Raw genomic sequence first — 21175 nt, forward strand, 5'->3', positions numbered from 1 at the left:
CCCGGCTCATGGACCTTTCCCGATCCCACCCACTTCTCTCTCCCACTTTGTTTCCTGTCCAACTACACTGTCCTTTCTAAATAAAGGCAAAATAAAAAAAAAACCAATGAGCAAGCCCAGGTGACAAAAAGTAACTCAAAAGTAACATAATGCATTACTTTTCATAAAAGTAAAAGTTACTTTTTTTATGAAGTAACACGATATTGTAATGCATTACTTTTTAAAGTAACTTTCCCCAATACTGGTTCTGTTCATGGCTGGCACCAAGAGGCATTTGTAGGCCTTGTCCCCCCAAAACAAGTTACTGTGGCCCCCTTCCTCTACTCTCCCCTTCTTGCTGAACATGATCAATTTCGAAAGTGAAAGTGAATTGTGCGCATACGAAAATGATTGCAAGCTTTCATTAGTATCAGTGACTGTTCACTTCTGAATCACAGAAACACCTCCACCGCTCAACGTGATTTTGTGAAGTTTTCGATTTGAAACCTTTGAAATTGTTGGACACGGCACTACAAATACTGTGTAAGGTTTAACTACATTCTCGCCTGAAAAACGACATTTGATGACACAATAACAGTAATATTTTGAAAATTATGTTGATTTCCTCCTCCGCCATTAACGCTCACAGATTGGTGCGAAATGCGTTCTGGGATACATGGCTGCCTCAAGTTCACACAAGTCACCTCTTGATGCATCCTTGATAAAAGGGGCGGAGCAAGAACACATCCAGGGATTTAAACTGTACTTGGCTAGACCACAAGCACACAAGTACAGACAAGAACACATATTGAGAAACGGCTATTCTCTCAGAGCAGCAGAGAAAAGAGAGGGGCGGGGCAAACAGAGCTCATTTGCATTTAAAGGAACAATCCCCTAGAATGGGATGATTTTTGCAGAGCTCATTTTGGCAAGGTAAAATGGGTGTTGTTTTACACAACCATTGAGAATTTTTAACCAAAGTATATTACAGACTTTTCATTAAGACCCTAAAGAAACATATCAACTTGTGGAAAATGGGCATCCGATGACCCCTTTAAAAAAAGATAAAATTGTGACACTTAAATGCTTTTTACAGTATGCTCAACCCTTTAAACCAGCTGTTAAAGTGTTTTAACGGTGGGGTTCACACATTTGAAGTGCGTTCACTTTTAAGCCTGACTTATGAAAAAATGTGTCAGAGCAAGGCTAAAACTGCTAAAATTACCACTGAAACTAGAAACTGTTAAATAAAAGTATAATATAAATATGAAACATGCAAATACAACAGTATAACCCAGAATTATGTTAAAGTACCAATTTTAAACACTTACAGTTACCTGGTAAACAAAAACATTTACTAATGACATCGAATCTGATTCAGCTAACGCTAACTAAACGAACTAAAACGCTATTGGTTTTCACTTCAAACAAACACTGCTTTTTATCTAGTCTGTCACTTGGGAGGAGGCAGAGGAAAGGATGAGCTCATTAGAGAGATAATTCCACTTCAATTCATTTCTTTTCTCCGTCTCGTTTCTTCCCCACGCCCAGCTACACGCTAAGTTTATTTTCACACCACCTTCTCGTAAGGAACCCACCCAGCACCACATGACCTTCCAGCATCTTCAGCCTCCACACCTTCACCCCACCGCAGGTCGCTCTAATCACCCATTCAAGCGTGCTGTAGTGTTACGTGCGCCTGCAGACCCCCCACAAAAGGTAGTTCTGTTAGAGTCCAGTTTTAAACAACACGCTCAGTCTCAGAGGTATATAAACACAAGTGGTGAAGGTACTGACGCAGGGCGGTAGGAAGAAAATGTGCCAGACAGATGCGCTTCAAAGATCTCAGATCCAAAATGAGTTTTCTAAGTCTGCTGTCCTGGTTGTGTGTAGGCTGACTGAAGACCAGCGGAAACGGCACCGTGCCAGACTTTGTTATCTCAATGCAGCTTGAAATTTTACAGATCATGAGCTAAGAGGAATTTCACGGTAAAATGCAATTGTGTATATCTGTGTTCATTGACACACTGAGCACATTTTAAGTTTATCCACAGAATAACACTGAAGCAGCCTTTCATCTAAATCAGATCAGAGTTTTATTATTATTAGTCACTTTTAAACACTCACACATGTTCGGCTACAAATGTCATTCATGTAAATGCATGAAACTTGCATACATTACACATTATTTAGACTTCTCTTCTTTAAAAAAGGAACTGAAAACTACATTTTTGTTTATGTATGTTATGGAAGCCTGTTTCTTTCACAGGAAAGAACAAAATTAAAACGTACTTGCAACTCTCAAAATGTGATTGTAAGTGTGACTTAAAACTTTACCTTATAAAACTCAGATTTTATACCTGAATTATTTTATTTTTCTCTCAAAAGGTGCAGTCACATTAGCAAAACTTTTTGGAAGTTTCAAAGACAGTGATGAACCACCACTCACACACAAGTCGCTTTTAAACCAAGCAGCTTTCTGTTAACGTCAGCGTAGCAAATCAGCATGACCAGCTTCAACCTGTTGCAAAATCCACATGGGAAAAATGTTCAACCTCAAGCAAAATTCCAGATCAAGTGGATTCCTATTGAAATGTGTAGATTTCACACGCAAAAATGGGAATGGGAACTGTGACCGCACCTCAAGGCAGGAAAAAGCTTCCAAAGATGGGATCTTGGACTTTAAACTGACATTTAGTAGCGTGAATGCAGAATTGACCTTTTGCAAAGACCCGCCCCCCTTAGTTACTGTTTCTACATCCGACAAGTCATGGCTTTACTGACGAGATGCGCATGACAATCATGCAGCCCTAACATGAACCAATCGTCTTTTCCTTTTTACTAGTTATAGCACAAAATAAACATGAATGAACATCTGAAGGTATCTTATTTAAATCACGGAAAGACGTCATATGCTCCATTTTTCCAATTTCAAGTCCCACGGCCTAAATCTACTCTACTGTCTGGTTTGTTTGTCAGACAAAATTACAGATTCTGCGTTATGATTTGTGAGACAGCCTGTCAATCAAACTCCCTGCGACGGGTCAGTTGTGCAAAATCAGAAGGTTGCTGTTACCGAAGCTATTTATGTACAGTAAACTGTAGTACATGTTGTACACCTTCAGACATGTGACTGACAAATTTTATTTGTAACTATTTTTATGTGTAGCCTACTGCATTTTTGCAGAACTGAGAAATGACTACCCAGAGATATAGTCTTGTGTCAGGAGACCAATTAGTACTGTATGCTGTAATGAAATTTAGCCAAATGTGCAGAGGATGCTGAATTTAATCTTTAATTAAACTTTTTACTGTACTGTATTGTGGTGCATACCAAGTTCATATACAGTTCTTTGTTATTTGAACTTTTCTGGTGCTTTTCATCTGCTGCAAGATTACTTTACAGTAGTAAAGTGAAAATATTTTTCACAAAAGTTAATTGCTGAATTAGCAATTGTAATTTAATTTATGTTGTGTACTGTAATAGACATTGACTTGCAAATTAATTCCTAATAAAAGTTTTTTTTGTTTTTGTTATTGATCTCACAAATGTTTACTGGGCAGGAAAGTCGTTGTTGTATTTGAATTGTGTGTAGTCATTTGAAAAGTTAAAGGAAATTAACATTAAATCATGACATTAACATCTTAAACTTGCACTAAAACATGATATATACCATCTAAGTAGTAATTTAAAATCGCACATCTTCTTTAGTGATACAAGCTTAGAAACATTTACTGTATAACCTGTTGAAGTTTATATATATATATATTGTTTATTGACTTGGTGCCATGATGGATATTGAAATGTTATTTATTTTTCATTTTAAACAGTATGGATGATTTCCTAATGGTAATGCAATATTTGTGAACACAACTGTGTATGTCAGACTATAAATCCCCAAAAACTATGCATGGGGGCTTTCTTTGGAGTTGCCACCCCTCATAGACCCCATGCCACCCCAAAAATTATTTTCTAGATCCGCCCCTGCACATTGGGCCTCATTCCTGAAACTTGCATAAGTATATGACTAAATTCTGAATAATTTGCACGAAAAACAGACCTTGTCACAAACACTTTGTAAATGTCAGATTTGATAGTTAAACGTGTATGTTAATGAATTCCAATCATTTGTAAATAGGGCGCTCGTGCACGCTCATTCACAATTAGCATAATCCCCGCCTATGAATTACAGCTACGCAAATTGAATGTTCAGGAACACGGTGGGATATTCTGGTCTACTTTCTCAGGTTTTGCTCCAGTATATTGCATAAATGCAAAAAATACTAATAGGCCATATGCCTAACAATAAACATTCAATAACGTGTGTCCACCAAAGAGTTTTTAGCCAACTTAAAAAAAAAAGTCAGGCGCTCTTGTTAAAACGACCAGCTTTTGGTGCTTGAAACCGCTTTGGTGGCAGTAACCAGTAATATTGACTTCTCCTTTTCTGTAAGTAGTTGTTGTACAAGTAGGATGGTTGGTCGGTATTTGTCCCACCCCTCCTCTTTTTACAGCTGGCTCCAATGGTCATTACAGATTTGCGTAAAACTTTGGCGATATTCTATAAATGTCGATAAAAAAGTATTGCGAAATGACAACGTTTCCATTAACTGATGTTATTTGACTAAAACGTAATTTGTTCCTCTTGCGATAAGTCATGGCAATGGATTTTGGTGGGATTTGGACGGATTTTGGCTTTATTTAATCGAAAGAGGCATATGCGTGTATCTTTACAGGAGCAGCGCGGAGAGCAGCTTTAGAAACGTGTGCGACGCTGCTGGTATAAACATAACATCAGCATCAGTCTACAATTCACCATGCCGATTTAAACAGAGTGTTCTGCTGAGGGGGGTTAAAAACAGGACATAAAATAACCTATTACTTCTAAACTATGATGTTTTTGATATAAAAATCCTGATAACATTAAAAGGGGACCCCAGAGAACAGTGCAAAATAATAAAAGGCAGTTCATGACATTAAGGGCATGACATTAAGGGCAATATCAAGAATGGAAAATCTGTTATGGTCATAATTATGGTATCATCACTACAAAAATATCTTATGTCCATTTTAATGAAGCTAAAAAAAACCACTACAGTAACTCTGTGAAAGAGAACCTTTATTTGGGTAATAAGGATTTACTATCTGGCGTCGTTCTCTAGTAACAGGATTTTAGAGTTGTTGAGGGTAATACGGCGTGAAATGTTGTTTTAGCACTTTAGTTGGTGAGGCACACTCATGGAGCCATGGAGCTTTGGCAAGGTTGGTTCAATAGTTAGTCAGTCTTGATCTTCATTGGATGCGGTGAGAAGGTCAACAGGGCACGTGCTACCTCTGCAGATCTCTATCTCCGCTCTTATTGTCAGATCTGACCGGTAGAAGACCATCAGCACACTGTCAGTCCCTCTATTCATCCTCTAAACAACAGACGCTGAATTCGTCTGGTGTAGAAAAATTAATGAGAGGATATGTTACAAATAATTACACAAAACTTTCAGGTTTGACTTTAAAATAAAAAGGTTAATCTGTGTAATCGAAAGGACAATGTGGTCTCATGACGAAAACGTACCTCTGGGAACTTCGCAAGACATGAAATAAGTACCGCAATGTACGTTTTGTGACATATTCAATGTGAAATGTCCACTGGGTGGCGCTAGAAGAGTGTTGGTTTGTTTTTCCCTAGAACAAATGAACATACATATGGTACGTTTTATGTGATGTTGGTTTTGTACGTGTCAACGCCGTTCTGATTGAAATGTCTGTTGAGTGGCGCTATAACTCTAATGCTCCGTGACGTTTTAAAATAACATACCATCTACTAAACCTAAACCTACCTGATAGTATGAACAAAAGCGAATGTGACGTAAGAACGCAATCGTAAGCATGCTGTTTTAGCTTGTTTTGCCATTTCTCATCTTTAAGGTCTTTCCTCATGATTCATGTTTTTCACAGGATTCGTACCCAAGGATTCCGCATCCTAAGTCCAATTCCATGGCGGCAGAGCTACCAAGCAAACTTGTAATGTCCGGTAATGTCCATTTTCAGCCCCCTGCCAAATTATTACCCCCCCTCATTGAAATCACTACATGAGCGCCTAACCCCACACCTAACCCTAAACCTACCAATGCTTAGAAAAGCCGAAAAGCAAAACATATGGAGCTGTAATCACAACTCTGTATGAAAACGATTACAAGCACTCGCTGTTTTACCGCCTCTAGTGTTCATTTCTGTTGGAGATGTGTGATTTGCGAAAACACTAATTTTTCCCTCAGGTACGTTTTCTTAATGGGATCAGGTAGGGAAACAGACATATTGATAACTTTTGATTTACGAACTCTTAATTTTTGTAACGTTCCTCATGTTTTTAGTATAAGTTTACTTTACTGATTGGGGAGCTTTCTGACCCTGCATGGACAGAAACAGTACTATCACGTTCAAGGCCCAGAAAGGTAGTAAGGACATCATTAAAATAGTCCATGTGACATCAGTGGTTCAACTCAAATTTTATGAAGCTACGAGGATATTTATTGCGCACACAGACAATAACTTTATTGAACAATTTCTTCTGTTCCGTGTCAGTCTTCGATGTGCATTTACGAGAGTACCATAACGCATGCATTTGGCGCTGCTAATGCAGGAGCCAGCGTTCTGACAGTGCTGCTTGAAAGTTTGTGAACCCTTTAGATTTTTCTATATTTCTGCATAAATATAACGCAAAACATCATCAGATTTTCACAGTCCTTAAAGTTGACAAAGAGAATCCAATTGAACAAACAAGACAAAAATATATACTTTGTCATTTAGTTACTGAGAAAAATGATCCAGTGTTAAATATTTGCAAGGTGCAAAAGTATTTGCTTTCAGTATCTGTTGTGACCCCTTTTTAGAGCAATAACTGCAGGTAACGTTTTTTGTAACTGCTGATCAGTCCTGCACAACGACTTGTAGGAATTGTATCCCATTCTTTAGTACAGAAACACTTGAACCCTGTGATGTTGGTGGGTTTCCTCCTAAGAACTGCTTGCTTCATGTCCTTTCACAACATTTTAATTGGATTAAGGTCCGGATTTTGACTCGGCCGTTCCAAAACATTAACTTTGTTCTTGTTTAACCATTTTTTGGTAGAATGACTTGTGCGCTTGGGGTCGTTGTCTTGCTGCACGACCCACTTTCTCTTTAGATTTTAGTTCATGGACAGATGTCCTGACATTTTCCTTTAGAATTTGCTGGTATAATTCAGAATTTATTGTTCCATCAATGATGGCATGTCATCCTGGCCCAGATGCAGCAAAACAGGCCCAAACCACGATACTTCAACCACCATGCTTCTTCTTATGCTGGAATGCAGTGTTTTTCTTTCTCCAAACATAACACTTTTTTTATTTAAACCAAAAATTATATTTTGGTCTCATCTGTCCACAAAACATTTCTCCAATAGCCTTCTGACTTGTCCACATGTTCTTTATCAAACTGCAGACAGGCAGCAGTGTTTTTTGGAGAGTTGTGGCTTTTTCTTTGCAACCCTGCCATGTACACCATGGTTGTTCATTGTTCTCCTGATTATGGACTTATGAACTTCAACATTAAACAATGTGAGAAAGGCCTTTAATTGCTTAGAAGTTATCCTGGGGTTCTTTGCAACTTTGGAAACTATTATACATCTTGCTTTGGAGTGATCTTTGTTGGTCGACCACTTCTGGGGAGGGTAATTGTGGTCTAGAATTTCCTCCATTTGTACACAATCTGACTGTGGATTTGTGAAGTCCAAACTCTTTAGAGACGGTTTTGTAGCCTTTTCCAGCCTGATGAGCAACAACAACTCTTTTTCTGGGGTCCTCTGAGATTTACTTTGTGCCATGATTCACTTTCACAAACATGATCAGACTCCAATAGATCCCTGTTCTTTAAATAAAACAGGGCATAAACTGTCACATAATTGTCATCCTACTGACTGAAAACACTTCTGAACAGATCAAAATGAACTGCTAATCCTAGATATTCACATACTTTTGCAACTCACAAATATTTAACGCTGGAAAATATTTTATAATAAATAAATAACATAAGTATATATTTTCATCTAATTTATTTAATTGGGTTCTTTTTGTCAATTTTCAAAACTTCTGTGAAAATCTGATTAACTTTTTGGTCATATTAATGCAGAAATATAGAAAATTCTAAAGGGTTCACAAACTTTCAAGCAGCACTGTATATACATCTCATAATTTTCACACTGGTCACTTTATCAGAATTTCGCTTATTCATATATATGTGTCCTCTGCACGGTTTAAATTTGCTCATCATCAAATGAAAGAGGGAGTTGAATAATAACATATCTTGGAATGTCTTAATGAAGACGTTCTCAGGCTGTTTGAAGACATACTGGTCCAGATGTTTGAAAAGTCAGAGAGGTGATTCTAAGTAGACATGAAATGGAACACATTCAGAATCACTCTGTAACACTCTTAAGGGAGTCTCAATTTTGACCTTGCACATTATCGCTAAACATAGAATAAGTTTTGTTTGGACATATGGAGCCAAAATGCATATTTCTTAAATTCCGGAGGAGACGAATGATTCGGTCCAATCCGTGGGGACAGAGACGGTTTGATATGATAGACGACTTCTTTCTACACTTGACATGAAATGAACACATCTAAAAAGCACACATGTCCCCATTCCCACTTTCAAACGGTTGAATTATGGAAGCATTCCCAGCCTTCTGCCGCTGTCCTGAAAGTACCAAGTAGATTCAAAGTGCTAGGCTTGTTTACATGACGGCCATCCAAGTTTTTCACAAGTTATTTTTGCAGCAAAAGGCAGAAGTTTATTTAGTCCTTAACAGGGTGAGCGTAAGCCAAAAAAATTGACGTTGTAAATGACATATGAGGATGTATATTATTGCTATAGAAATCTATATAATTTATATACTATTATAGTTTTTGTTAATATTTTAAATTAGATTTTTCTATTTTCTGTTTTTACTTCAACCCTGGTTTATAAATTATAGTTTTATTCAACAATTTGTATTTAATGAGAAAACACTGGCCAATCTCACATAAAATAACAGCAAAAATAACATTAATCATTTTGGATTCAAAACTCGAATTTGAACAAAATGGCGATAAATTGGTAGCACAATAATTATGTGTCTCAATTATAAAGGTTAATTATTTCTTTACAATTATTACAAGTTTTATATCCATTTGAACCCAATTGAGTAATCTGTGCATCCATATTCAGCAATCCACAAATAGTCTGTGTTCTACTGATCACAAATGACTCATGATTTTAAAACGTATAAAAGCAGTTCAGCTACAAGCCAAAATAGACCTGTAGGAGGTACAACAACAAATGTCAAGAGTATTCTTAGAGAGCAACACATCTGGACTATAAATGCCCCAAACGCCAATTGATAAGGCACAATAGGAAAAGCCAAGATAAGATACTCTTCAGACTGGTATCAGAAGATATCTGTCTGAGAGGAATGGGATTGCTATACAAACAAGTTTTTTAGAGGACATTCCTAGATCCCTGAAGGATCATGAGAATGTGAATGTGAGAACAGGCTGTTGTGTTCTGATGTGGCGTGGATGTGCGGCTAATGGAAAAGGAAGCTTTTATTGATGGGAACTAGTAAATGTGGTACATTACTGTATAAGCAAAAGCCAGATGTTTGGTGTCTGAACGCGAGGGATGGGAGGCGTATGGGTATGGCCTTGGGGCAGTTAGGATGGGGCAAAAAGGTGAAGGCCCGAGAGATTTTCCTTTTTCCTACACTCATAAACACATACCCATTGAGTTCCCACTGAACTTTACATTCCGAACCAGCCAACTCACCACAGTGTCAGGAAGCTTTGACTCACAGCAGTACCCAAAAGCATACCAAACACCAGCACAATAAATCTAGCACATGTTGCTATTAAAAACATACCTCGAAAATGACCGCCTGATTACTCGGAAGAGAAATCGCAAGGGGCTTTGAGTCTCCGGCATCTCCTTTTCCCAAAGTCCAAGTTAAACAAAATATGGAAGTAGGCACAACTGCCATAACAATGTCTTCTGGCTGTCTTTGGCAGTATTAGCGGCACCTACATTTTTAAAAATAAAGGTTGTTTATTGGCTTCTATGGAGCTGTGAAGAACCTTCAACATGCATGGAACGTTTCCATTGCACAAATGATTCCTTATTGGAATTAATAGTTCCGTGAAGAACTTTTAAAGGAATGGTTCACTGAAAAATACAAATTCTGTCATTAAAGGGGTCATCGGATGCCCATTTTCCACAAGTTGATATGATTCTTTAGGGTCTTAATGAAAAGTCTACAATATACTTTGGTTAAAAATCCTCAATGGTAGTGTAAAACAACACCCTTTTTACCTTGCCAAAATCAGCTCTGCAAAAATCATCTCATTCTGGTCGAGGTTGCTTTAAATGCAAATGAGCTCTGCTCGCCCCCGCCCCTCTCTTCTCTCTGTGGAAAGACAAGCCTGTTTACTTTAGCCGCGTTTAGCCGCTAAACGTCCTAACTACCACATTATTAGGAAAGGCGATTGCAAAGATTCATAAAAACCCCTTATACTCACTTCTGCTGTAAGTGAAGCTGGATCATGAACGATTCGCGCGAACATAGACGGATATATGTAGATCGGGAGGTGCATTCCCTTCACAAACAAACGTAATCTACTGCATCTTTAGCGGCTCAGATGTCGGGAGTAAATGACGACCACTATGTTCATTATTACATCCAGCAACACAACACCTCAATCGCTCCATCTGAGATATTCTTGTCTAACTTACGTCCCTGCTCCGGCATCAAGACAAAGAGGGCGGACTGTGACAGCTGATTCGAGGTAAATCGCTCATGTAAATCAACTATCGTGGGAGCGGCCTCTGTCGGTGTGACGCCACAACAACAGGCATCTGAGAATGGCTTGATTTAAAAAAGGGAATATTATTTTTACAGATTAATTAAAAACCACTGCATGGATTTTTATCATTATAGGGTAGATTTGTACATACACTGCCAACACACATTGATGTTCAAACAACATGTAAAAGTAAAATTAGCATCCAATGACCCCTTTAATGACTTACCCTCATGTTGTTCCAAAACTGTAAACCCTTTGATCATCTTCAGAACACAAATTAAGATTTTTATAAGATTTATAAGATTTTCAATAAGATTTTTGATGAAATCTGAAAACTTTCTGAACCTGCATAGACAGCAACACAACTGACACGTTCAAGAACCAGAAAGGTAGTAAGGACATTGTTAAAATAGGCGGCTCCTGTGTCGTGGTGATTTTGTGAACACGACATCAAGATTAAATTATATATTGGGTAATAATATTGCCATTATTAGATATATGTTGGGGTGTGATTTTTCAATGTAAACAGTCACAACAGTTTTATTTATAGTACATTATCTACACATTTACGAGCACGTAACCCAACCCCTGCCCCTAAACCTACCATTTGTCAATAAAACACAAGATATAACAGGCAGATACAGCTACAGTCACAATTTATTCAAAAAAAGATTAACATTCCAAGTCTTCTGAGGCAAAACGATTGATTTGTGAGAGGAATCGATGTGATCGCCGTCTCTGTCCATTGTAAAGCTCAGTCTGTTTGTGCATAAATAAATTTAAAAAATGCAGCCAGAAGAAGAGTAACGTCAGCCTTGGTGTGAAATGCCATTGGCTCTTGTGTGTCTCATGAGCGATTGCGTCATGCTAATGTTTGAGAGTATCTTTTTGAATGAGATGTGAGCGCGGTAACGGAGCAGGATGATTTTCAGCGATTAAAACCTTATGTTTTACTCTCTTCTTCGCATAAAAATTTTGTATGGCTTAAGAAGACTTCACTGTAAAAAATATTCCGCAAAATTTACGGTAAAAAACTGGCAGCTGTGGTTGCCAGAATTTTACTGTAAAAAAATATGGTAGCAACATTTTATGTTTTGCGGTTTTCACTTAAATTTACAGGTAAATACCGTAATTTTTATTAACTGATATAATGTTAATGTACCAACCTATTAAAGTACTGAAATCTGTTTTGTACCTTTGTAATATACTGATAACCACCAAAAGCAGGTGGTGATGAGAAAGTCAGCTGATGAACCAAAGCTCATCACAAACAGCTTTTAAATATTAACATATAGAAGGTGCACAGTGTCATTCACACAAACACTAAACACCAACATGGTAACACACATGAAACTGAAATAATGCATAAACATTAATTTAACGACATTAGATGTAACATACAACTCTAATGTACAAAACAGCTAAGAAAAACCTAAAAAAAAAAAAAAAAACAAATTAAAAAAATTAAAACAAATTAAAAAAAATGTAACACAGGGAATTCTGGGAATGTCAGTTTACGGTAAATTTCACTGTTCCCTGTAAATTTTACGGCCTTTTACCGTTAACCATTTAACAGGTTTTTACTGTAGCATTTTTACAGTATTTTTACCGTTAAATTCACGGTCATTTTTTACAGTGTTGGAATGCAACCGACTTGTTTGTAATGCTTTTATACTGCTTGTTTATGGTTCTGCAATAAATACTTGTGACTGTACTTATATTTGCCTGTTACGTGTTTGTTCAGAATTGCATAAGTTTAGGGTAGTGGTGGGGTTAGTTGGGTGGGGGCAACAACTGAAATCAATGGGGGACCCTGCACGTCCAAAAATGGTTCCCTTTAGCATCAAAAAGCAACGCCAAAGGGTCCTGACCAAGCTAAATATGTGACGAGTTGGGAGTGAGAATGTGTTGGTCAGGAACCTCTCAGATTTCATAAAAAATATCTTAATTTGTGTTCCCGAAGACGAACGAAGGTCTTATGGGTGAACTATCCCTTTAACATTCATAGAACCTTTTCATTGCACTAAGGGTTCTTTATTGGCATGGATAGTTCCGTGAAGAACATTCATAGAACCTTTCTTTTGCATAAAATGTTCTTTAGATTATTAAAATGTTCTTCACACGAAGAACTCTTTGAGGAACCAAAAATGGTTCTTCTACACTACTCCAAAAATTATTTTTAGGAGTGCAAATCTTCATGTAGCCACTACATTTCATTCACCCAGCTTGAGATCTTCCATGTGATTTGACTGCGTAAAGTGGGGGAGATCAGAACCAAGAGAACGTGATAGTGGTCCATGCAGCGCCCCCCTCCCCAAACATTCCTTTGCCCATGCACCATCCCCAGGCTGGAGCGCTAGAGTGGACACTGTCCTCTGGGAATACTGTGAGAATGTGAAGTCTGGTTTGTGCACAGCAAGGGAGAACAGATTTGGAAAGGGGGTGTGCAAGAAACGCTCGCATTCTAGAAGCAGCTTTGATGTTTTTATATTTATTAATCATCCAGCAGAACGTATGGCTATTTAGAGCCAAGGTCTAACTTCAGGCCAACTGTGTCACATATAAAACCAGACAGAACTTTTTTTTTTTGTTTTGCATGTGTGACTTGAGTGGGTCGAGGCTCTGGGAGAGTGATGACCTGTCGCCCCGAAGGGGAGGGAATAAATGGCATTTCCCATTTTACCATGAAAAACAATGTTTGATCAAAGAATGGATATGAGATGTTGTAAGTGGAAATCTTGTGGTTCTTGGCTTGTCATCAGGGTAAATGTGCTCAGGCAAAAAATACAATCTGTCACGCACATTGGGTTATTTTGGATGCCCCATTAAAGTAATAGTTCACCAAGAAGTGAAATTCTGTCGTCATTTACTCTCCTTCATGACGCTCGAACCTTGTGTGACATTCTTTCTTCTGAGTGAATTTCTGAAGCATGCACTTGTCATTTTTTCCATGCATTTAGAATTAGTGAGGTCAAAAGTAGCTTCAAAAGGGATGCAAAAATTATTAAAGGTATTGTAAAATGAGTTCTTAAGGATCACTGAAGCAGTAAGTATTATTGACTGAATCAACTGGAACAAGCTATTTCTTAAAAAGATCTGTTTTTTTTCACAAATGGGCAATGCTAACAATAAAAATGATTTGAGAAGACTTCGAATATACATCTCAGACTCGTATGTATTACTTTTATGACACTCGAATCCACAAAAAAGCCAGCAAAATTCAGAAAGAAAATCGTAACATGATATGAAGTAAATAATGATGAAATTAAATGTTTTATGATCAGTGCCATTATGAACAATGATCTTTAGTCATACCCTTTTATATTAACAGAAAACTTGTCCAAATCAACTTAATTTACCTGCCTAAACCATCGAAATGCAGTCTACGCATGTGTATTTTATTGTATGGCCAAACCTGTTATCTTTGCGCCCTTCGTGCTTAAATGTCGTGTAAAACAGATCAAGTCAGGTGGCAGAGGTCGTCATTATGATGACTTGTACGAGGTTAGGTCATTCTGCGTGACTTAACACTGTAATTTCCCTCAGTACGTGGGTTACCAGACTAATGACACCCACAGAAACAACACAAACATCAGAGGATGCTCACGCACGTGTGCGCTTCATCATCACAGTCTGAAATATTAGCGCGCGCGCGCCCTTACCAAACAAACTCAAATTCATGCAAACACAGACGACGGAACGGTCACTCGCTGCTTGAGAAAAAAAACTGTGTTGTTGAGTTCCCGCCCAGAATGTGAGGGAATGTTGAGGAAAGGAGCGTTTGGAGTTTAGAATCAGGACTCGCAGGTGAATAATTTTCATTAATAATCTGACAGCACTTTTAGTCACGTCCAAAACTTGAATGTAGTTAAAAAGCCGGATGTAAAGCGTTTGGATTTCGGGAAAGCGAAGCAATTGCTTTTGAAGGATAAATAATTCCACACGTCTGATCGTAAAGTACATGTTGGACGCTTTTCATCTTTAAACTTTTAAAGGTTTATTAACTAACCAGGAACCCAAGATGTAGGTGCATCTCTCGAGAGAAATAACGGGTAAGTCTGTTTCATCTCCTCAGAAAGTTGTAAACTTGCTGTCTTAGTGGCATAATTCTAATGTACACGTTTGTACAGAACGTTACCTATTTTATTTGTAGTTTTCTATGGTAAGAATAGTTTCCAACAAGTCACTATAGAATCATTGATTAGTTTATTTTATTCAGTTTCTTTTTGATGTGACAATATGGACTAATTTCAAGTCACCGAACGACTTAAAACGATATGGCATAACTGGTTAGCATTTATATTTGAGTATTTTCGTAAACTGGTGTGCTTTTTTTAGGCTGTAGTATCGCAGTCAGGGTCTGTTGATAGCCTACTTATGATAACAACAAACGGTCACCAAATGTTGTACAAATACAGTCTAATTCTCTCATTATGATTAAAGTGGAAGTCATAACACGTCACGGTATTATTTCTGATTTGTGCTGATTCTACATGCCAGATGTTAACTTTTGTGGTGATAAAGTTTAAATAAGTAAATAAAGACACATCATCGCAAAAAAAAGTCACTGATAATATAATATAGATAGATGAAAGATAGACAGACAGAGAGATAGACAAATATATAGATAGAGTATATATATACTTTTTTTTAAATATGACTTTATGTACTACAGTACGGGTACATAAACAATATCTGAACATCTCTACACCATCGCAGGATAAAATCACATTTCCTTCAGATTCAGAATTGTTTATGTGATACAATCCACCATTTCTTTGCTAAAATTGGCCAAAACTGGTTTTCCAGTCTCCCTAACCACTGAACTCTATTGGTAATGACAGAACTTGGGACCATAGCTGCTTTTGGGAAATGCACCCCTGGTCTGTTGGCTGGTTTCATGCTGCTAAGACCATTTTAAACTATTTAAGACAAGGTTAAACTAGCTAAAACAGTCATAAATATTATTCTTGTTTCAAAACCATTTTGTGCAGGCATATTATACCGCATTTCCACTTATTAATAATTGCTGTCAAGTCAGATAATATTTTCTTTGGTCTGTTTTTGTTTTTATTTGTCACCAGGAATCATAATGTGTGAAGTGGTGGATTCCTTTTCCATCTTTCTCACTGGAAGGTGCTCATAGACGCCATCTGCTGTTCAAAAAAGTGGTCACAGAGACTGTGTGGAAAATGGATGGTGAGGTTGAACCTGGAATGAATGATGTTATAGTTAGCCATTATAACCACTCGGGCAAGTGGGGAAGACCAAATACCACCGGTACGTACAAGACAGTCTTCCCTATTTGCATCTGCGCCCTGATCGTGTTGGAAAACATCACTGTACTACTGGCACTATGGCGCAACAAGCGCTTCCACAGCCGCATGTACTTTCTCATCGGCAATCTAGCACTTTCGGACTTGTTAGCTGGGGTGGCGTACATGGTTAACATCTTCACCTCTGGCCGCAATACATTTTTCCTCAGTCCTGGCCAGTGGCTGCTGCGAGAGGGGAGCATGTTTGTGGCACTTAGCGCTTCGACCTTCAGCTTGCTCGCTATTGGAATCGAGCGCCACATGACCATGGTTCGTTTACGGCCGTGTGAGACCGCAGGAAGGGGGAGGTTGCTAGCTTTACTGGGAGCTTGCTGGGCTGTTTCGGTCCTGCTGAGTGCTTTGCCTAGTCTCGGCTGGAACTGTTTGGGACGAGTCCACACTTGCTCCACTGTCTTACCACTGTACGACAAAAGCTACATTGCCTTCTGCATCAGCGTCTTCACAGCCCTACTAGCAGCAATCGTGGTGCTATACGTGCGCATCTACCTGCTGGTGACGTCTAGCGGGCGTAGAGTGAGTTCCAGGCCATCGGAACGCTCGCTCGCACTCCTGCGCACGGTAGTAATAGTACTGGGAGTTTTTGTGGCCTGTTGGGCTCCCCTTTTTCTGCTACTGCTTCTGGATGTGGGATGCAGTCCGGAGCGGTGCCCGATTCTCCACAAGGTGGACTGGTTCATCGCTCTGGCTGTGCTCAACTCTGCCCTCAACCCACTTATCTACACGCTTTCCAGCCGTGAGATGCGGGCTGCGTTCCTCCGTGTGCTGTGCTGCTGTTGCTATCCAGCACAGCTGGACTCTATGCCCACGGGGGCAGGGACGACAATCCCGGGAATCGTCATTCCCACCACAGAGAACACCAAATCAAGCATGGCCGGGGCCCCAAGCGGAGCAGCCAAGTCCTCCCTGATGCGAAGTAAAGTTCCCACCCCATCAAACTCCCACCATCAACATGGGGACACGTCGCCACCAACCGTCACGCACCCCTCGGGGCCAGGTGACCTACTATCTGCAGTGTTGGTTAAAGCTGGGGCGCTTCCTTCTTTGGGAAAGTTTTGAAAAAGACTACAAGAGTCAGCACAAAAGAGCAGGATTTTCTTATTTCCCATGATGTTTGGCAACGATTGCTTGCAATTATAGAGTGTTCTTCCGCTCTTGGAGGATTACAAAACCTGGATTTGCTTTCAAACAAAGGACATCCATTGATGATGAGATTTCAAAGGGACTACAAACTCAATCAAAGTGCGATTGAACCAATGCTGAATGCTGACCAAAGGATACACAAACTGAATTTACTTCTACATGTATTAATATTTATGAAACTGAGCATGTGCTATAAGCACATAACCTAGAGCCACTACAGAATGTAATCACTCGAGAAGCTTAGGTGTGCAATTTTTAAATCAAAATAATGCAATTTGCATGAAGGAAAACACGTTAACAGTATTATATGCATTATTATAGCACTCTGTGTGTACGACTGACCTTTAACATTTTCCCACAGTTTATTACTAGACAAAAACATCTTGAATAGTTTGCTATTCTTACCTATTACACAAGCTGTAATACACTTTACACATAACAAATTGAGTGTTTTAAAGAAGACTGTGGATGTTTACGGTTAATATTCTGTGGAATGGTTTACATGCCAGAATGTAAGATGAGATGGTTTCGTTGTGAATGTGTTGAAATTTTGATTGTTTTGCGCAATGGTTTTTGCTAACTGACATAAAACTGCCATAAAATATAAAGTGTGATTATAATATGTCAGTGTGAAGAAAAACGAGATGGTCCTCACTGTAGAATACAAGATCCAGGGGGCGAGTTTGGATCCAGATCCAACTCCTTCCACCTACCCATCTCCACCCCCTGGACCTTGTGTATGGCAGTGAGGGGCTACTAGGGAAAAACAGGCATCTTATGTTGGGATTACCTTGTCTGTGCTGCTTTTATTCGCATGTAACCACTAGAGGGCACTGTGGCATTACATTAAAATTGACTGCACCACAGAGCAATAGTGAAAGCAATGAACAAACACATTTTGCCCATGAACGCAGTCCGAGCCCTATTATTTAGCCACTTGGTAGATGCACCATAATAGCCTAATAATAAATGGATTTGCCAGTGAAAAATCATGATCAGTGACACCAATCCTTGAGCCATAGAGCATATACAAACCACAGCTGTGCATACATGTGCTAGTTCAGTTCTCTTAAAGGGATATTGTTGGTTCAGTATTGTTAATATATATTGTCAGATATTGTTAAATTCAGCTGTCGGCACTTAAAATGGGGAGATGAATCGGGCCAATCCGTGAACATTAGATGTTAACATGATGTTTTTTTCCTGGTAATTAACATTATGCCACAAATGCTGTTAATCAAGCTCAACTACTCAACCAGGAAGATTCCTTGAATTCTACCAATTAGTTATCGGTTAGTCATACTTGATTTAATTAGATAAAAGGCAGGAATGGCGAAGAGTCTACGGTTTCTTGCATTGTTTGAACAAAAAGAGAGGTCAACATGAGTTTTTCTTCACATCGAGAACACTGCGAGAACGAGTGACATTTTGTTGAAGAATGGTTTTTATAGCATTTGACAAGTGTGACATTTCAAGTAATTTACCATCCTAAGCTGTAGATGAGCGCTCTCTCTCTCTCTCTCTCTCCATCACAGTGATCTTTGCAGTCAGGTTGAGGGAAAAAATAGAATGTTAAACAAATCGAACTCGTTTACAAGGCCTAAGCCGTTTCCTTGGTAAAATCATGTCTGGTGGCATCCCGTAGCTAAAAATTCAATGACATTCAGTATCACAGAATTCATTTATCAAGAGATTTCACACCAGACGATTGAAGTGCCATTAAGAATCGACATCAACAAACAACGACGGCTAACGCGTGATGTGTAACCTTGAGCAAAAACACACAGCAACCCTCAACGCATGACAACAAGCCTTATACAAAAGACTTTGAAATAAGCGCACACCACATAGAGAACATTAATCCTTTAAAGTGAGGTGTTACACACTTGCCACACACAATATGCCTCTACACCTCATGTAATGAATGGCTCTTTGCTACAATGGATCAAAGCACGGACCACTGAGCTATTGTGGACGGCTACTATTGAGAATATTCATTTGTCTGTGTGCTTGTCAGAGCTGAGGGGAGTCTCTGTGGCTGAATACATGAGACTGGCACATTGCTTGGCCCAGCACTCAGTGTGAACAATGCCTCCATCTGGACCAGCGACTCAGGATGTGCCAATGCGAGAGCACTCAATTGATTTTCTCCCATACGGGGACCAGGGGTCACATTTAACAAGCTTTCAAGGGTTGATGGAGGTAGAAGGTGTTTGTGCGTATGGGAAATGTGTGAGGAACAAGATCTAGAAGCGATAATGATGTCCTTGGTGCACTTCTGGTCAAGGTTTGGTATTGGACCTCCTCATTAGTCAGAGACCAGGCTTACTAGCCCAACACCTGAGATTGGGATTGGTGTAAACCATTCATCAGTAGCTAGAACACTGGTTTTATAGGGAAAGTTAATGCAAAAATGTAAAATTATGTAATTTGCTCACCCTTATGTTCTTTTAAATCTGTATGGCTTGCTTTCTTCTGGAGAACATAAAGATATTTTGAAGAACGGTTTTGGTTCCGTCGAAGTCCAAAACAGCGCCTTTCTTTGTATGGACAAAAACATTTTTCAAAATATCTCATGCTATACAGAAGTAAGTAAGTTGTATTGGTTTGAAACAACATGAGGGTGAGTAAACTGTCATTGAGTTAGCCAAAATTATTGGTAACATTTGCTAGCGTTTGTTAGTGCGAGGCAGGATCCAGCACCCTAGCCTCAAAAACAAAAAAACTGATCCAAACTGGATATAAAAGCAGGGTTTAGATGCTTCAATGCCAGACTTTGACAAGCTGTAGCACAACTCAAGCCCAGTCCTGTCTTATTTGACATAGCGAATGCCAGTGAAAGGGTGCTCAAATTGTTATAGTTTTTCTTACCAAATCGACAAAATTGTGGATTGCTAAAACACAAGGTTATTCTTCACTGTCAGAAATAAAGTAAAAAGTGTACCTTTAGCTTGTCTTTGGGCAGTACCCACAAAGGTACACATCTGCAACTTATCTACCCTTAAAGTCCGCATATTAGTACTTCAAGAGATGGGTAAACCACAAAGATGTGCTGTCAAGGGTACTGCCCCAGATATAAGCTAAACCTGGGGTATCCACTCCTGCTCCTACAGGGCCACCATCTTGCTTCAATCCTAATTAAACCACCTGAAGCTAATTAAGTTTTTCAGGATCACTAGAAACTCCCAGGCAGGTATGGTGGAGCTAAACTCTGCAGGATGTTGTCCCTCCAGGAGCAAAGTTGGACACCCCTGAGCTAAAGGAAAAGAAAGGACGTGATGTGTGGCCAAGTATGGGGTCTCATACTCAGAATTTGTGCTCTGCATTTAACCCATCCAAGTGCACACACAGCAGTGAGTACTGAACATACACACCGTGAACAGAGCCCAGGGAGCAGTTGGGGGTTCAGTGCTTTGCTCAAGGGTCTTACCTCAGTCGTGGTATTGAAGGTGGAAGAGAGCGCTGTACATTCACTCCTCCCACCTACAATCCCTGCCGGTACTGAGACTCGAACCCGCGACCTTAGGGTTACAAGTCCGACTCTCAAAAAATTAGGCCACGACTGACCCAATACTTAAAAAGGCACAATACTTGCAAATTTGTTGACAGATTTAAGTAAATGTAATTTGCCACCAGATACATCCTAAGGCAGGGGTCTCAAACTCCATTCCTGGAGGTCCACAGCTCTGCAGAGTTAAGCTCCAACCAGCTCCAACTCACACCTGCTTGGAAGTTTCTAATAATCCTGAAGACCCTGATTAGCTGGATCATGTGTGTTTGATTAAGGTTGGAGCAAAACTCTGCAGAGCTGTGGCCCTCCAGGAATTGAGTTTGAGACCGATGTCCTA

The 21175-nt window shown here is 39.2% G+C and overlaps 1 protein-coding gene across 1 annotated transcript; it reads left to right on the forward strand.

The window, feature by feature from the left end:
* Positions 1–14441: 14441 nt before the first annotated feature.
* On the forward strand, positions 14442–19715 carry s1pr3a (sphingosine-1-phosphate receptor 3a). Its single transcript, XM_051094075.1, has 2 exons — positions 14442–14903; positions 15936–19715. The coding sequence occupies exon 2, from the start codon at positions 16044–16046 to the stop codon at positions 17241–17243; it is 1200 nt and encodes a 399-aa protein (XP_050950032.1). The 5' UTR covers positions 14442–14903; positions 15936–16043; the 3' UTR covers positions 17244–19715.
* The last annotated feature ends 1460 nt before the right edge of the window (positions 19716–21175 follow it).

This window comes from Labeo rohita, chromosome 22 (assembly GCF_022985175.1).
Source record: "Labeo rohita strain BAU-BD-2019 chromosome 22, IGBB_LRoh.1.0, whole genome shotgun sequence".
Lineage (NCBI taxonomy): Eukaryota > Metazoa > Chordata > Actinopteri > Cypriniformes > Cyprinidae > Labeo > Labeo rohita.